This window comes from Zea mays, chromosome 7, assembly GCF_902167145.1.
Source record: "Zea mays cultivar B73 chromosome 7, Zm-B73-REFERENCE-NAM-5.0, whole genome shotgun sequence".
NCBI lineage: Eukaryota > Viridiplantae > Streptophyta > Magnoliopsida > Poales > Poaceae > Zea > Zea mays.
The window spans coordinates 76,376,406-76,392,656 of NC_050102.1; the positions used below are offsets into that span (position 1 = coordinate 76,376,406).

Here is a 16,251-nt window from a genome sequence, read left to right on the forward strand (position 1 = left end):
CTGTGATTATTGTGATTCGCAAGAGCTCGCTCTATAGCCACTTGGTTCTATTGTACTAACATCTTTATAACCAAACTTGTGGCTATTTAGTATTGAATTTTATAGGATCACCTATTCACCCCCCTCTAGGTGCTTTCAGTAAGTATGCCACCGATATAGAACGCTATTGCCACATTAGATTGGCAAAAATTTGTGAGAATGAATAGGACGAGCATGCATCCTGATTGTTGCATCGTGTTTGTCACCTGTGCACCAAAATGCTGCTCTCACCTTTATTCCAATAATTGGTGATTGTAAATAATGTGGTGTCTTAGATATACGTGTTTAGATGGCTTCTAGCTTTTCTTAATTTGACCATTAGTGCAAATTGTGTTTGCTCTTGTGTTTGATGTGCCGATAGAATGTTTGTGGCTTGTTTTCCTAAACCCAAAACTAGGCCATGTTCTTATTTAGTGAACCATGACCCAAATTTGAATTTTCTGTTATCCCTCCATGACCAAACTCATGCAAATGAATGCTTAGATAATTTCTTTGTTGGACATAAAGCGTACCCAGGCTTAAAACAAGAATCTCGAGTCATGTCTCCTTCCAAAACCATTCCCTTGTTCGGTTGGTGGAAGTTTATGTCTCCATTCTATTTTGTCTCTCTTGGAGGATTGCATTGTCGCTTTATCAACCTAACCCAGGAAAGACATGTCTGATCATTTTATTGAGTTTGATGCCTTTGGTTTCCTCATATCTATCGAAGGCATACCAACTTAATCTTATGATTGTCTTCCCTCCGTATCTAATCAGATACTAATCCTTGACCTTGTAATCTTTGTGATGGGCATAGAAATATGCTTAGGGCTAAAATAACAGTCTCCCATCGTACTCCCTTCATCAACCAATTTAGGTTTTGACCATGTCTGTTCCTTTCATCGGGCCATGATCTATTTGGCTCTACTTGTAACCATTCTGGCAAGTGGAGTTTATTTTGTATATTGTCATCCTGGCTCAGTCTATTTGTGCCACGTAAGGTTTTTCATTGGTTGAGTTTGGTAATGGCGTTATGACTAAAACTGACGGTGCTGCGACGAAACTAAGGGCCTCCTATGGGTATACACATAAGGTTGTGCTGCTCGGCATGCACTGGTATCACAGTTAGTAGTTGTAATCCATTATGAAGCTATATCAATGTGTTATTTCGGCACAATCTTTTTACGCTATATAGGATTCATTGTTGGTGAGGTTTAGTAATGGTGTCAGGATTAATGACTTATGGTGCCATAGCGAGACTGATAGCCTCCTATGAATATGCACACATGATTTGCTTCTTGGTGTATGCTGGTATCAAGGTCTCTAGTCATGATCCATTATGAAACTACTATGATATGTTATCTTCCGTGGGCCTTTCCCTTGAAACGATTTCGATGCTATTTCTGAAATGATCAAGCCACATATGCCATCACTGTTGGATCAAAAGAGTATACCACTTTGATGTGTTCTTTAACAAATTCGCTACCAAACTAGAAGTCTCCATTAAAAAAAATCAGAACCCATCAATGTCTAATTGTGTGATAACAATCACCTCTTTCATGTGTGGCCTCATGACTCCTGACCATGGTAGTGACTGCACATCCTTTCACAATCCTTGTTGTAAAGGTGAATCCCTGGAGCTTTCTAGTATTAAGAGACAACTGATTAGGTCTCAAAATGGAGATTGACTTCCCTTGCGACTGAAAGCAGGAGTTTGTTCATTCACTCCTTTGTTTGATCCATGCATTTTCAACCCATTTGGTTTGTCGTGAAGGAGATAAATGAACAACATGGTTGAAGGGATCTCTATTCAAGTATTTGACCTCCTGCTAACAAATGTGAACTCTCAACCTTTGGATTGGTAGAATGCAGAAATCTCTTGAACTGTGTTTTACCCAAAAGGTTGCATCAAACTCGGCTTGGACAATTGCTATCCACCTGTCCACTAGTCGCTTAGCAGACTCATGTTGTCAGAAAAAGGAAATCACACACATGGAACCTTATGTGTTGTTTTGGCAGATAGTCTCTGACGACATATCTAATTAGTCTGAAGTGATATCTATTATATCCACTAGAGAAACAACATCCTAAGATACTCGCACGTGTTCGGATCTGTATTACGCTATTGTCTGTATGGACCAGGGTTACACGCCTATCTACTCTTAGAAGTATTTTGCTCTGAATCTCGGGACAAGATTCTTTTAAGGGGGGAGGGCTATAATACCTTAGGTGTTTATCTCCCATTCGACATCGACTATGGTCTTAAGTACGGGATATCGATGAATATAATAGTCACTAAATTTTAATCGTCTTCGCCTATTACGATTTTCAATATCTTATCTGTCTCCGTTTATCGGGACTGTCCAAAATATTTCACGAAGTTCGGACTTTAGTAACCTTAAAAAATGCTGAGTACGGTGCAGTTCAGATTGGTCGAGAGCGTGAATGTGACTTCGAAAATAGTTCGAGTCTATAATTTCGATCGCGTTCATGTCCAAGAAATATAAGGCGTAGATTTATTAATCGAATTGCTCTGTAGTCGAATGTTCTGATAGCGGGCAAAAATTCGTCTAAATTTAGCCGAAATGAATGCAAATTAAAATTAATCGATTAAAGCGAATTAGAAACGTCACCTAATTATTTCACTCTTGTTCGAGCAATCTCTACAAACTCTGTAGTGATAATATTAAGGGTGGACTGTTTAGAATAAATCAAACTTAAACTAAATGAAACCAGAACAATGGTTAGCTGATTCGTTTTCATATTTTAAAAAAAATCCGAGATAATTAGAGCTAATATTGAGTATTCATAATTAATCTGTTTCCTTGTTCAGACTGAGGATAATGACCTTTATGTCCTAGTCATCTTCGTCTATCATAATTTCATTATCGTATCTGTTTTCATCCATCTGGACTCTTCTTAATTTTTTTTGTGATGCTCGGAACATAATTGTTCCGAAAATTAGCAAGTCTGGTGATTATTTAAAATTCATTGATTGCTTAAATACGAATTTGGAAACTTAGTTCAGTCTTCCAATTTTATCTCAAACAAAATTTATTAGAAGTCGTCGACTAAAGTTTTTAGATATAAATTAATTTAGTCCCCTCTAGTCAATCGTGACATCGCGTCTAAGGATTTTTAATTGGATTGTTTCTTCATCACGTTATCGTAAGTGTACATTAGCAGATAAGATTTCGGCTGTTATTGAAGTCGATATCATTTTGATTTAGTCCATTTACATCCACACAGAACCTTAATCCCCAAAGCATTATATACATTCGTATGTTTTTCTAAAAAAATAAGGAAAATTCTCTCCTTTATCTCATCGTTCCTTTCTCTTATCCAAAGTACGAGATCACACAAATTTTTGTGGAGACTCCCTTCCTCATGCCACCTCCATACGCATGTGTCTCGCTCATAGGGGCTGCACAACTGGGATTTGATCTTATTTCACGCACACTCGTCTCTCCCTCGCCATTGCGCCTAGTTGTTGGTCGCCGCAGGCTTGGTCGCGCTCTTGCTCGGCTTCCCCCTAGCACGCCAGTGTCTCCTCCCAGCTCGGCACGCAGGCCAGCGTCGCCATTCACTACACCCTCTTCCTCCAGCTCGAGCTCTCTCCTCGTTGCGACTCCTTCGTGTTGTGTGGGTTGCTCACCACCTCCTCGACTTTATGGGTGGCGGATCTCCTCCTCAACTTCGCTGTGGTGCTCGACCACGCCATGGACATGGATGCCAGCGTCCTAGCCACGTTCTCCGACGGCCTTATTATGGCCAGTCTGTGCGTCTCCTCTGGGCCATGTGCCGTTGCCTTCTCCCTGCTCGGTCCGGCTTGGCAGTCAGCCGCCATACGCATGCCACTTCTCCAGCCGCGCGTGGCGCGCGCTCCCGGCCAGCGTCGTTCTCTGCCCCGCCGTTGGCACAACACCGTCCGTTTCCACTAGTTGGTGCTGCGTTGCCGTCCTCCGGCTCCGCATCGTGAGCAACAACTTCGTCGATCCACCTCCGCGCGCCTCCTCGTCGAGTTCGTGACCGGTTGTCCGCCTGTTCTTGTTTCCCTCGCTGTACGCCGCCTCACCATGATGTGCATCAACGTCGTCGATCCCTTCATGGTGCTCGTCGTCGTCTCTTCGTCGCCATGCCGAACATCTCGGACCTCGCCATCCGGTCCCCAGAGAAACACAGTGCAGTACGATGCCCCATCAGATATTCGGTGCTATGTGCGAACCAGAAGTCGATGTCGATATCACGGTCTTCAAGTTAAGTTTATTTTAGTGGTGAGCTGATTCTCTATTTCTATTATTTTGTTTTAATGATTGGATGCGTTAGATTAAATTACTGGTCGTAATGATAGTCATTATATACTATTTTTATTTAAAAATAGGTTATTAATGTTTATGCAATTTCTGGTAATAATTATTAATTAGACATTTTTATATGTATATGGTAAAGTTTAGGCGGCAATGTAATTTAGGCGGGGAGTGTTTTGGTGGTGGATACAAATGACTAGGGTAATTTAATTCATTTAATAGTGACGATGTGCTTGTGATCACAATTGTGGTGTAGACACATCATGTAAAGCTCGTGTTTAAAATACGGTTTAGGCGAAGGAGGTTTCGGTAGACAAGTATACGATGTTGATGAATCAATGACATTAAAAATAGGTTTAGTATTAAATCAGCTAGCTGACATGTTTTGTTAGGGTAGTTATGCTAGATTCGACTAATCTTGAGAAGCATGATTATTGTACTTAGTCATCTGTGTACATAAGTACTCTAGATATTTAAGTCGTCGAGAATTTTTTTACCAAACGCTATGTTATCTGTTAATGTTGTATGGGTTAGAGTAAATATTGTGATGTTTGATTTAGTTAAGTGCGTAATTCAAGTTAATTAAGACACACAGTTTAAATAATTAATTAGATTGTTCCTATACTTATTCTAAGTCGTTGGTGTTCAGTAATGACAAGTCCAAGTTTTATTAGACTCCCGATGAAATATTTTACTAAGGATGATAGTGCGGGTTAAATAATTTATTCTTGCTTGATTTCGGAATTAGATCCAATCAGAAAGGAGGAACATGAGTGTTGTGCTTGGTGTGTATAGTTTGTTGTTTTGTGATGTTTGCGTTAGATTCGGTTAGCCAAAAAAACGTGATTACTGCGCTTGGTCGTATGTCGATAACTAGTGCTTGCTGATGAAGTGTTATAGTGCCTCATCATTAAGTAGTTAATTTATATTGCGAAGCATCATAATATCTTGTGTTACTCTTCCTTGTTCTCATTCATGTGCATTACATATATCATTTAGGTACGTTAAGTGATCACGTGATGTGGAGGACCAGAGCTGAGTCGACCACAAGATGCTGTTAAGCGTGGGCTTCTTTGCAAGGTGATGATGATGGACGAACTTAAGGATGGATGACCTGAACAAGTGCCAGGCCAGAAGCTGATCGCCAAGTGGACGTCATCTAACAAACACTAACCTAGTGTTATTCCAGGCAAGCCCCGGTGCATTTACCCCTTCCTTGTATTAAAAAAAAGGCTTTTATACACTTAAGTCTAGTGAAATGTGCATTAAGTTTATAGGAATTGCTTGAAAACTATTTGATGCATTGACTACCTTGATATCCATTCCTGTTATAGATACTTCTTTGGAAGTATCAAATATTGTTTACAAAAATGCTTAGCCCTGCTTAGATCTTGTGGATAGAGGTTGTCTTTTGCAATAATGCCTAGCTCAGGGGTTATCCTGAGGAAGGATGGCTTCTACCTGCAAGAATATTTTCATTGGGAGTATGGTGGGATCTTACTGCAAAGTTCCCTATAATGCTCTTTTCATCCTTAGGAACACAAAACAATCCTAAGGGTGGAAGTACTTAACTCGAGACTTGGGCTAGGAACAGGTGATGCTCCACCCAGGTTAATTAAAGATTGGATGCATATGTAGGCCTGTATGATCAAGGACTATCTTAACTGGCCACAAGCCCTGGATATGGGACAGGGTAAGCTTGAACCTGGCTATTCCATATATGAAAAGACAATCGCGCACTAGGAGTGGAGAGATGGCGAGAGTGGCACGTACCTTCCTGGCATAGGACCGCCTAAAAGAGGTGGAGTGCTCTCGGGTGGCGCGGACCTGTTCATGCAGTGGAGGATCCATGGGAATGGTAGACATATGCAAGAGTTACGAGAAACATATGTCGTGTGGTTAGAGATCCTCAGATGAGTAAATCGATTCAGATCGTCATTATATCCCCGGACAGTGGATATCCTTGAGAGTCATTTTTCCTTAGTCGGGTAAGACTTGCGAAAGTACACTTCGTACTCAGGGTTTTCTTAACCATGTTGTTGCAGATACTAGATTTGTGCTCCTGTTGATGGTGCTAAGTGCCGGTGGGCTTGGCCTTCTTACAGGTTAAAGTAGCTCTTCCATACTTCTTATTGAGGATTGTCATTGAGCTATCGTATATTTTCAAACTTACAAATAATTTATAACATTTCAAAGTATTTTTCTTTGAATCACTTTTGTAATCACTCCGATAAATATAATGTAAACTTGTGGTAACTTATAACATGTTGTAATAAAGAATTTCCGCTACAAATGTGGGTATGTGATTTATGTTTACTTAATCTTGTGATCCTGGTTATAAGTGGTTTATCCAGGGTCCTTGGGACACTCAGACGAATCCTGTTAAGTTACCCGGTGCACATGCATAGCCGTCTGAGGTCTTTAAGACGAGAACAGGTGCATGTGGGCCCAATAACTTGGGAGGTTCTGCCACAGTGACTACGACGCTAGTTTATCTAGTATAATGTAGACAAAAATGTCTTAACAAACTTTATGGGAAATAATTATTTTCTTTATTACTTAATAATAGTCCTTTTGGGGTTTATCCTTTTCTTTCTAAATAGAAATTATACGTATAGCTAGAAATGTTTATTTCTAAATCACCTTACATTAATATTCTAAGAATTAATGTAGATTACTAATTTTGGACTTTAATATCATAACCATAGTTATTATGACATAAATAGATATTTTACTAATTCTAAGTAATTAATTGCTATACGTGTAAACATATTTATCATGACTAGAAATAATCTAGATTTTAACATGACTAAGAAAATGGGACCTAGTATTTATTTTAATTCCTTATATCATCAAAAATTATACTTACACAATCAGTAACATAATATTATTTTATGTGCCAAATGAGAAGTTAATCAAAAAGGATTCTAGTACCTAATCACAATATTATAGAATCATGACATAACTTATTTATTTTCGAAATACAAAAATAATGTCTATATCCAAAATATTTGTGTAGGGCTGATCTATAATTAAATGTATACATCAGGGGTCTCTTTTCAATACTTTCTGAACTGGATTTTTCAGAATTAGTTTTATACAAAGGGGCTAAAATGCAAAATCGCCTTCTTCTACCTTGGAGCTCTTGCTGACGCGCAGGGGACTCGATGAGCAGGGAGGGGCGAGATGATCACGGCCAGGGAGCAGGGCAGTGGCGGTCTCGCGTCGGGGTGGACGGCGACGGGAGCGGCCGACTCGACGAACTCCAGCGAGCAAGGCGCGGACGGCGAGGCTCCGGCGGTCGGCGATTCGGCATGACGGCGAGCAAGAGAGAGAGAGAGAGAGAGAGAGAGAGAGAGAGAGAGAGAGAGAGGAGGGAGCACGGTGGGGAGGGAGAGAAAACGGGCTTGGTCGGCTCCTATTTATAGAGAGAAGGGAGGAGGAGAAGAGCTGGGGAGGGGAGAAGACGGCGGCGGCGCCATCAAAACGCCATTGATGGCGCACTACTAGAAAACCCCCCATGTAGCTATGCTTTTTTGGACAATAGGCACGCTTTAATTCGTCTCTATATGAATGTACTCACACTTTCCAAAAACGTGTTAGAAGCGTCTTCGTATGGACCGTATCAGACTTTGTAGAAACGATTATTGTAAGCGTATATATTAGATGAATAGACGTTTCATAGACACGTTAGATGCATGTTTAGACACATTGATACGCTTTTATAGATGCGCATATAACATGTGTCTATTATTGTTACGTCATATAGTAACGTTTCATTATGTGTGAAAAAATATAGATACGATATTATAGATACATTCATAATTCATGTGTATTACTATAGTCACGTTTTATAGTGACGCTTTATTGCGCATTAAGGAGTATAGAGACGATATAGTAGGTGACACGAATGATGACATGGCAGGTGATGTGGATAGGTGACATGGCAGGTGATGTGGAAAAATGATGTGGCAGGTGATGTGGAAAGGTGACGTGTCAGCTGAACTGGCGAGTGACACATTTTATAGTAATGCCAAAACGCGTGTTAACAAAAGTAGAAACAATACTATAGCCACGTTTGTATTGTGTGCCTACGCATATCAATACGTTATATAGTAATGTCAAAGTGTTTATTAAGACCTGTAGAAACGATTTTGTACATACATCTATATTTGTTTGTAATAATATAGACACGTTATACTGTAACACTTTATTACGTGCCAAAAAAGATGTTTTCATTTATATATTTATATATATAAATGTGCATCGAGATGAATGTTAAAAAAAATCAAATTATAAACCCTCAATAATATTGCTTTTGGCCTTGGCAAAATATCAAGAAGCTAACTAACTCGATAGCAAACATGTTCAGTAACTGCCAATTGTGTTCACAAAGAAGCAAAGCCAAAGTGGCAATATCATACAAATATCACTTAAAAATTTTAGTAACTACTAGAATCGAACTGATTCACTTTGCAATTATACTAGGCTTCCCATCTAGCTTTGTCCACATGCTGCAGGTACCAACTTGTTGCGGGTACAAGATGAGCTTCTAGCTTGCTTCACCTATGAAGCATGTGTTAGATCAATAACTCAATTTGAAGTTGTTATGGGGACACATGTACTATTTGAAATAAAAAAGAAACTTACATGTGTAATTGGCCAAGGAATAACATAGCCAATAGCATCAATTAGTGTACGAATCTGATTAGATGGTCTAGGTATCTCCTCATCTATAATATTGCCAAGTTCAATATTTTCAAGGCCTTCAACAAGAACCCCACAATATTCTGGTCCAAGCTTTGCTCCTAATATTTCTCTTTGGCTATCTGTAGTCACTAACTTCCCTTTGGCCACAACTCTGCCTTTGTTTATCAGTGAAATAAGGTAGACTTGCTTTTGTCTCTACAAATTACAAAACATGAACATATGATCTTTTGGTAAAACAACGTCATAATTGGAAAGAAATAAGGCAAATAAAACCACATACTGATTCTGATATGCCCATGCTGGCAGCTTGAACCCTTCGAGTTCTTTATAATAAACATCAAATCATAGCATCACTTAATCAAATTATGCTTTATATTTTAATTGAAACAATAATACAATTAGCTTAGACATACCATGTTGTGCAATATAGGATCACTTGGCAAATCTGTGACTACATTGCCATCAAGTTGTGCCTCCTACAGGCATAGTTTCACTCAATTATTATAGAAAAAGGAAATTATAAATATTAGATTTTAACAGGGAATGTACACGAACAGGAACCAATTATTGAACCCTAGAGTTGCAAAAGAAAGCTAATTAATTAGGCAACTAAACTAAAAGGGAGTTTTTAATGCTTTTCACTTAAGTTTATATAGGCTAAATGAGACGGATTAACAACTGAATGAAAGCAGAGTACATGCTACTTCTTAAAAAACTACACAGAATCAAAGAGCAATAAATCAACAGGTGAAAAGAAACTTTGCAAATTCATCTCACATGAAAATCCTTTATATCTCTTCTATTCTGCAAGAACAATCTATATCCAACTACAAGTATTCAAATTTGCAAAATAACAAATTTGAAGCAGGTAACAAAATACAAAAAAATACAAGATACATGTGCATTGGTAATTGAGTAGGCCTTTCTAACATACCTTTGAAGGTGTTTGCTCATGTGGTGTAGATGTATGGACTTGAGTTCGTCCAAGACTTCTATGGACAGATTGTTGTTGCTGCTGCTCGACATGAACCATGTTCTACAAGCCATTAGCAAGAGCTTGAATATTATTATATAGTAGCTAATGATATTTAATAATTGAAATAAAGGAAGTATACATGCACTTCATTTGTTCGAGAGGTCACGTCAGCATTTGAATCTTCTTGGCTCCTACTCGTATCTTTGGCAGCATAATTTTCAGATTTGTCATCTTCAGTGCGCTGGTCATAACTATCACCACCCTGAAATATTTGAACCAACATACTGTTAAAAATATGCTCTTATTCTAGAGAGGGAGGGGGGCCATGGTTGAATGCAAGCTTACTTTATTTTGTAAAGCTTCTCTCATCTCTGGGGTTAAATCTTCTGGATACTTTTTTGACATAAAAGTAAGCCAATGCTTCATGAGACCACTCACGGATTCCATTTTATTGTCAATTTCATTTACTTTCTCTTGGTACATTCTTTCTTCCTCCGTTTGAATAACAAACGGTAAACCTTGAAAAGCTTGTACTTGACTCCAGTACTTATCATCATAGTACCCACGTGCTTTGAAATCCTTGGCAACAATATCATTGAACACTTCATTGTAATCTTTAGATGAAAGACGATTACCATCGTTGTTCCCTCGCCTTTTTTAAATTCCTCATAAGATGCAGCCTATTGAAACAAGTATATAGGAAGGTTAAGGAACTATAAGCTGATTTTTAGATCAAGCATAAATCATTTATACCAGAAAATGTACGTACCATCAGCGTCTCTGCTTTTTCTGTTGTGTATCTACCATTCTTCTTTTTTATGAACTGCCTCCCATAGTTCTATCCTATGAACCTTTCGTTTAGTTGTGGTTTCCTGCATAATTGAGTTATATGGCTGTAATTTCAATCCTCAGATAGATGAAAGTGAAATTTAACAAATATGGATGAATATTTATCACCATCTCTTTTTTTAATCTAGCAAGGCTTTTCCTCCCACATGTGTGTGCAGTCTTCTGTTCTTTTGCACAATGAGAGTTTGTGGAACATAATTTCTGCAAAGACAGGCAATGATTAAGCAATAATGTAACATTCCTTGATTAAAAATTGATATAAACATGTTGAGTAAATAGATGGCACCTTATGTTGCTCTTGGCACCAAATTCCAACTAGAGATCTCCATTGATGTTCATTAGTCGTTAGTGGCTTCTCTCTTAGGATTTCTTCTAGAGTTCTCTCGTCACGATTGAAGTATTGTTTCTTCAACTTAGATTTGTACGCTCGCCACCTATTATTAACTGTCCTTAGGATCCAGTCCCTTGTAAGATGTATGGTTTGCCTTGGGAAGGCAAACTTTAGCTATATACAGGAAGGTAAATGTTAGTACATATATAAAAAATGAAGGTACATGCTTGCACCGATAACAAAAAATTACCTCAACATCCTTTATTATTTGTTCCTTGTGTGAATTAAACCTGCGATTGTCAAATCTTGGGATGTCTAAAGGAGCTAAGGTTGGGCTTTCTGCTACATGGCCAAGGTGCTGCCCAAGAATGGAGGCTGACCTTTCATTTGGGACACCATTTTCATCTGTCTCTACAATTACCTTTCCTCCTTGTAATGCTAGTAAATTTGAAAGTGTGAATTCCCCTATATTCTGTCTAACCTCTCCATTTGGCCCTGCATATATGAAAATGTAAGATTTCACATTGTACCAAGATATACAAGAACAAACCTGAAACTTACATATGATCTTAATTAGACTTCGAGGTTGGTGTGGCAGGCGGACTAATAAACCATCAACATCAGGAGGGGACTGTAAACTTTCATTGTTCTCATTATCTGCCACATTTTCGTGCTCCTCCTGAGCAGCTTCTGCACCATCTCCATCAATGTTCAAATTCTTTAATCTTTGAAGTCCTCTTGTCATGATTGATTCTGCTTATTACATATAGGAGATCAACAAAATCCATTTATCCAAACCTGTTTAATTTATCTGTCCAAATCCCTACAAGCAATCTATCAAAAACTCCAATCTAGAATGCTTGTTATCTGCCTGCTATAGTGGTGGTCCGAAGCAGACTAACTCAGTGGAGGCTGAGCAACAGGGGTCCGAGCACGTCTGATGGTCCCAGTTTGCATGGACGACTTGACTGCTTTGTTCCTTGCCTTGCCTCCAGCTTTGTGTGATGAAGGAGGAGATGGATCATTGATGGATGAGTAGTAGTGGGTGGCTGTGTGTGAGTGGGCCATGTTGGGCCAGTGTTTCCTAGTTGTGGCGTGTGGGTGGCCTGCTAAGTGCCAGGTGGTTTAAATATTGTAACCGTGAAGTCTTGGACAGAAAGGAAATAAGGAAATCAAAAATACTCCCCACGGCATACCTGAGCCTTGCTAAGTGTGTCGATTATTTCGCTCTTTTCCATGTTCCAGCGACAGTGTGGGTTACTAGTGCTTCGTTGCATATGGAAGGCAATGCATCGCGATGGTTTGAGGTGTATAAGCTGCAGCATGGTCTCGGTAGTTGGCAGGAATTTGTTCAGGCAGTGTTGCAGAAATTTGGTGTGGACGAGTACCCTTAGACCATGAGAGAGTTGGTGGATTTACATCAGAGGGGTACCGTGGAAGAGTATTTGAAGGAATTTAATGAAGCTCGTTATGCTGCTTCCATGCATAACCATACATTGGATGAGACTTTGTTTGTTACACATTTTATCAAAGGCCTTAAACATGACCTGCAGGGTGTGGTGCAGTATCATCTGCCTACAACAGTGGATCGAGCTGCTTTATTGGCTCAGATGCAGCAGGCTATAATGGAGAAACAGAAGCAAAAGATGTTGAGGTTTTCAGGCCAATCTCGGTCCTATGGGCAAGGAGGGAGGACTAAGGTGAAATTATCTTCTAGAGTCGATTTGTCCAAGGAGAGGGCAGTCAAGGAGTATCGAAGACAACACGGTTTATGTTATACCTGTGGTGAGAAGTTTGAGGCCGGTCATCAAAGCAAGTGTCCCAAGAGATTACAAATGCAGCTTAATGCTCTGAGTACAGAAGAGTTGGGTATGGCTTTGACTGATGAGGTCCTTTCTCAGTTGAAGCAGGATGAGTCGGAAGGAGCAGATGGTCTCAATCTTTCTCTGAATGCCATCAGAGGTACTGCTAAGGAAACATGTATGAGGGTCAGAGCTTTGGTGGGTAATCAGACCATGTTGATTTTGGTCGATTCTGGTAGCTCCACTAGTTTTATTAACAAGATTTTTGTGGACAGGTTGGGTTTGCAAACTCATTCCTGTGCTGTCGCCAAAGTGCAGGTGGCTAATGGTGATTTCCTCAGTACACTACAAAATGACCCCCCTTTAGAAATGCATATATTCAGAAATATAGAAAGCCTCACCGGCGTACAAAAGTCATGGTGCTCACCTAAACTTGTCTGGAGGAACCGTGAGCAGCCCGGTCGACGATGGGGTGGTCCACAATGGTAAAAGATGTGGAAGGGTGGTCACCACTGCCAGCTCCAGCTCGGTGTTCTGGCCATCCCGGTGCAATAGAGAGCTAAACAAGGTTTGAGAGATTACCCAAAGATGTGTGAATGGTGGAGAAATATGGAGAAATACAGTTCAAGCAGCTGAGTCATCACTAGATGGTTCTCCAAGTTGTCAGCTGCATCTTCAGTAAAAAAAGGCTACACCAGATGGAAAATATCCCCCCTTCAACCCCATCTGTTCAGGCCTACGGCTGCACACCAGAATCACCTAGAAAACTAGTGGAGTTAAATAATTTACCAATATGTACTCTTCAGCTTTTCTATAAAGAACCCAGATTCAAACTGTCTAGAACAGCCACATTTTATGTAGTACTGAGTCCATCTCCCTTCAACAAAGTTGCACATTCATAGATCCTCTACCATTTTGATATCATGGTCCTAAGCTAAAACTCAATGGACTGAATAATAAAAGGACTTCAAAGTTGGCTTAGGCATAAAAGTTCAGAACCCAAAATTATCACTAAGTCTGAAAATTCAGATTTGAGGATAGGAATTTTGGGTCAAGTTCTCTAACAGATTCCATATGGATTTAGGGCTTCAACACTTTGGTATTTTGATTTTTGGCAAATTATGGTCAGATCTTAGATTTCACCCTTTAGACCAAAACTTGATAGTTTGAAATTCTGAAATTCTGGGTTCAGTTTTCAGTAGAGTGAAACTATGGTCCATGTGTGATATGCCTCACTTTGGGGCTCTATAACTCGAAACCTGTAAGGTATTGACTATGGAAGTTTACAACAAATTGAAAGATCAATGTTCAGTGAATAAGTTTGATGTGGGAGGGTAGCTCTATTCTTATGGAGAAATAGGAGAAAAGGGAGGCTGAATCTGGGTCTGCAGTCGACTGAACTAGATCGGTACAGTTCTGTTACTAATATTTCTATCAAAGCATTTGCATTCTGACTACATGCATTCTCTCCTTCTCTAGTGGATATATGGCTCCTAAATATGTGTCTGATGGCCTTCTCTCGATCAAGTCAGATGTTTTTAGTTTCGGGGTCCTGCTTCTTGAGATTATAAGTGGAAAGAGGAGCTCAGGTTTTCAGCACAATGGAGAGTTCTACAACCTTCTTGAATACGTAAGCAACCAAGGACTCGAAAATCTGTAGAATTGGTAAAACAGATATGTTTTCCCTTATAACAAGATTGCATTATACTAACAGATCAGTAACTATTGATAGTGTATCTGTATGGTGTTGTACAATATTTCTTTCCATGAAGTATAGGGCTCAAAGCATAGGGTGTTTTCCTGTACCTCCCTGTTTTATTGCTATTGTCTAGCACTAGCAGTTGTAGATACATCTAACAGCTAAAGCTATACCACCATACACATGTAAAGAATCAATTTTCTTTTCAGGCCTGGGAACTGTGGAAGGATAGAAGATGGAATGAGTTCGTTGATCAATCCTTTAGTGATGACTACGAACTGGAAGAGCTGATGAAATACCTTGCTTTGGCCTTGCTGTGTGTTCAAGAAAAAACAGTAGATCGTCCCACAATGCCTGATGTCGTTGCAGTTCTTATCAGCGATAGCATCACTTTGCTAGAACCAAAGTAGCCAGCTTACTCCTATGCGAAAGTAGATGTGTCAGTAATATAGGATGTTGCAAGACCTTATGTAATGTCGCGAAAAATAGCTCTCGTTTCAATAAAATATAAAAATAATCATATACGTTAATAAATATGTGTGCTCATAAATCATAATGATTAGATGAGCAAACACAACTATCTTTTATTTTAACTAAGCAAATACATCCATCCTGCAAGTCAGTAATAACTAATACAATAGTCACTACAAGCACATGCTAGCCAAAAACTGGATGGTGTTTGGAAGATGCAGACATAGTAGAAGAGCCTATCCAAGCAGTAGTGTAGTGTAGAGGGAAGATCAGCACTATGATGGGATTCAAACTATGAACAAGAACAATCATCACAGCCAATGGAGATCGGAAATACCAGTTTTAGACCTTTTCAGGTTTCCTAGTCGTATGCTCTATAAGATATATCAGAGCCACTGCACCTAGCATTCAATGTATGCCTATACTGATCTTTAATACATAACTGTGCCTCTACTAATTTTTAATATGTAATTGTGTCTCAATCTGTTTTGCAGATACCTACAAATATATGCTAATATGCTATTCCCTGTAATCACTCACCATCTGTAAGAATATGAGATCCAAGCTATATATGTCGAATCTGTCAGGAAGATTCAGCTGCCACAGGACTCCCCCTGGCGTTCCCGGACTCCCCCTACGAGCGCGGATCCCTGGCGTTCCCGGACTCCCCCTACGGCGCGCGCGTGTGGCTCGGCACGTACGACAGCATCGAGGACGCCGCCGTGGCCTACGACCGTGCCGCATACCGCATGCCTCACCCATCGGCACCCTCCCCGACGGCACCATCGGAAACACGGATTGGGGAAGAGGAAGGAGGAGGCATCACCTTGCTGGTTGGTGGCGCCGCCGGCGAATCGAGCGGATCGGACCTGATGCGATGACTCGGAAATTGCCCTCTCCTCCCCAGATGGACCGCCGGTTGGTTATAAAATGAAGTGTATCCTTGCGCAATGGAGCGTATCTTTGTCTGCTTGGGAGAACCGCAGAACAGGTACCGTGGAACAGGTACCGTGGAACAGGTACCGCGGAACAGAATTAGGTGTTGTCACGGTTTAGGGCCACCAGCAGCTGAGGCTTGCGGAGGCCCG

General features: G+C 40.0%; 1 protein-coding gene across 1 annotated transcript; it reads right to left on the bottom strand.

Moving 5' to 3' along the window:
- Window positions 1–8,616: 8,616 nt before the first annotated feature.
- On the bottom strand, window positions 8,617–16,034 carry LOC103632469 (uncharacterized). Its single transcript, XM_008654279.2, has 5 exons — window positions 15,990–16,034; window positions 9,449–9,511; window positions 9,316–9,360; window positions 8,976–9,230; window positions 8,617–8,891 (listed from the first exon to the last, which is right to left on the bottom strand). The coding sequence occupies exons 2-5, from the start codon at window positions 9,449–9,451 to the stop codon at window positions 8,823–8,825; spliced, it is 372 nt and encodes a 123-aa protein (XP_008652501.2). The 5' UTR covers window positions 9,452–9,511; window positions 15,990–16,034; the 3' UTR covers window positions 8,617–8,822.
- Window positions 16,035–16,251: the final 217 nt, after the last annotated feature.

Excerpts from the sequence above, each read along its gene's own strand:
- LOC103632469 (XM_008654279.2), bottom strand. Across the intron at positions 9,231-9,315 it reads GCATGGGCATATCAGAATCA|AGACAAAAGCAAGTCTACCT; the intron begins GTATGTGGTTTT and ends TGTAATTTGTAG. Across the intron at positions 8,892-8,975 it reads TTCCTTGGCCAATTACACAT|GTGAAGCAAGCTAGAAGCTC; the intron begins GTAAGTTTCTTT and ends CATGCTTCATAG.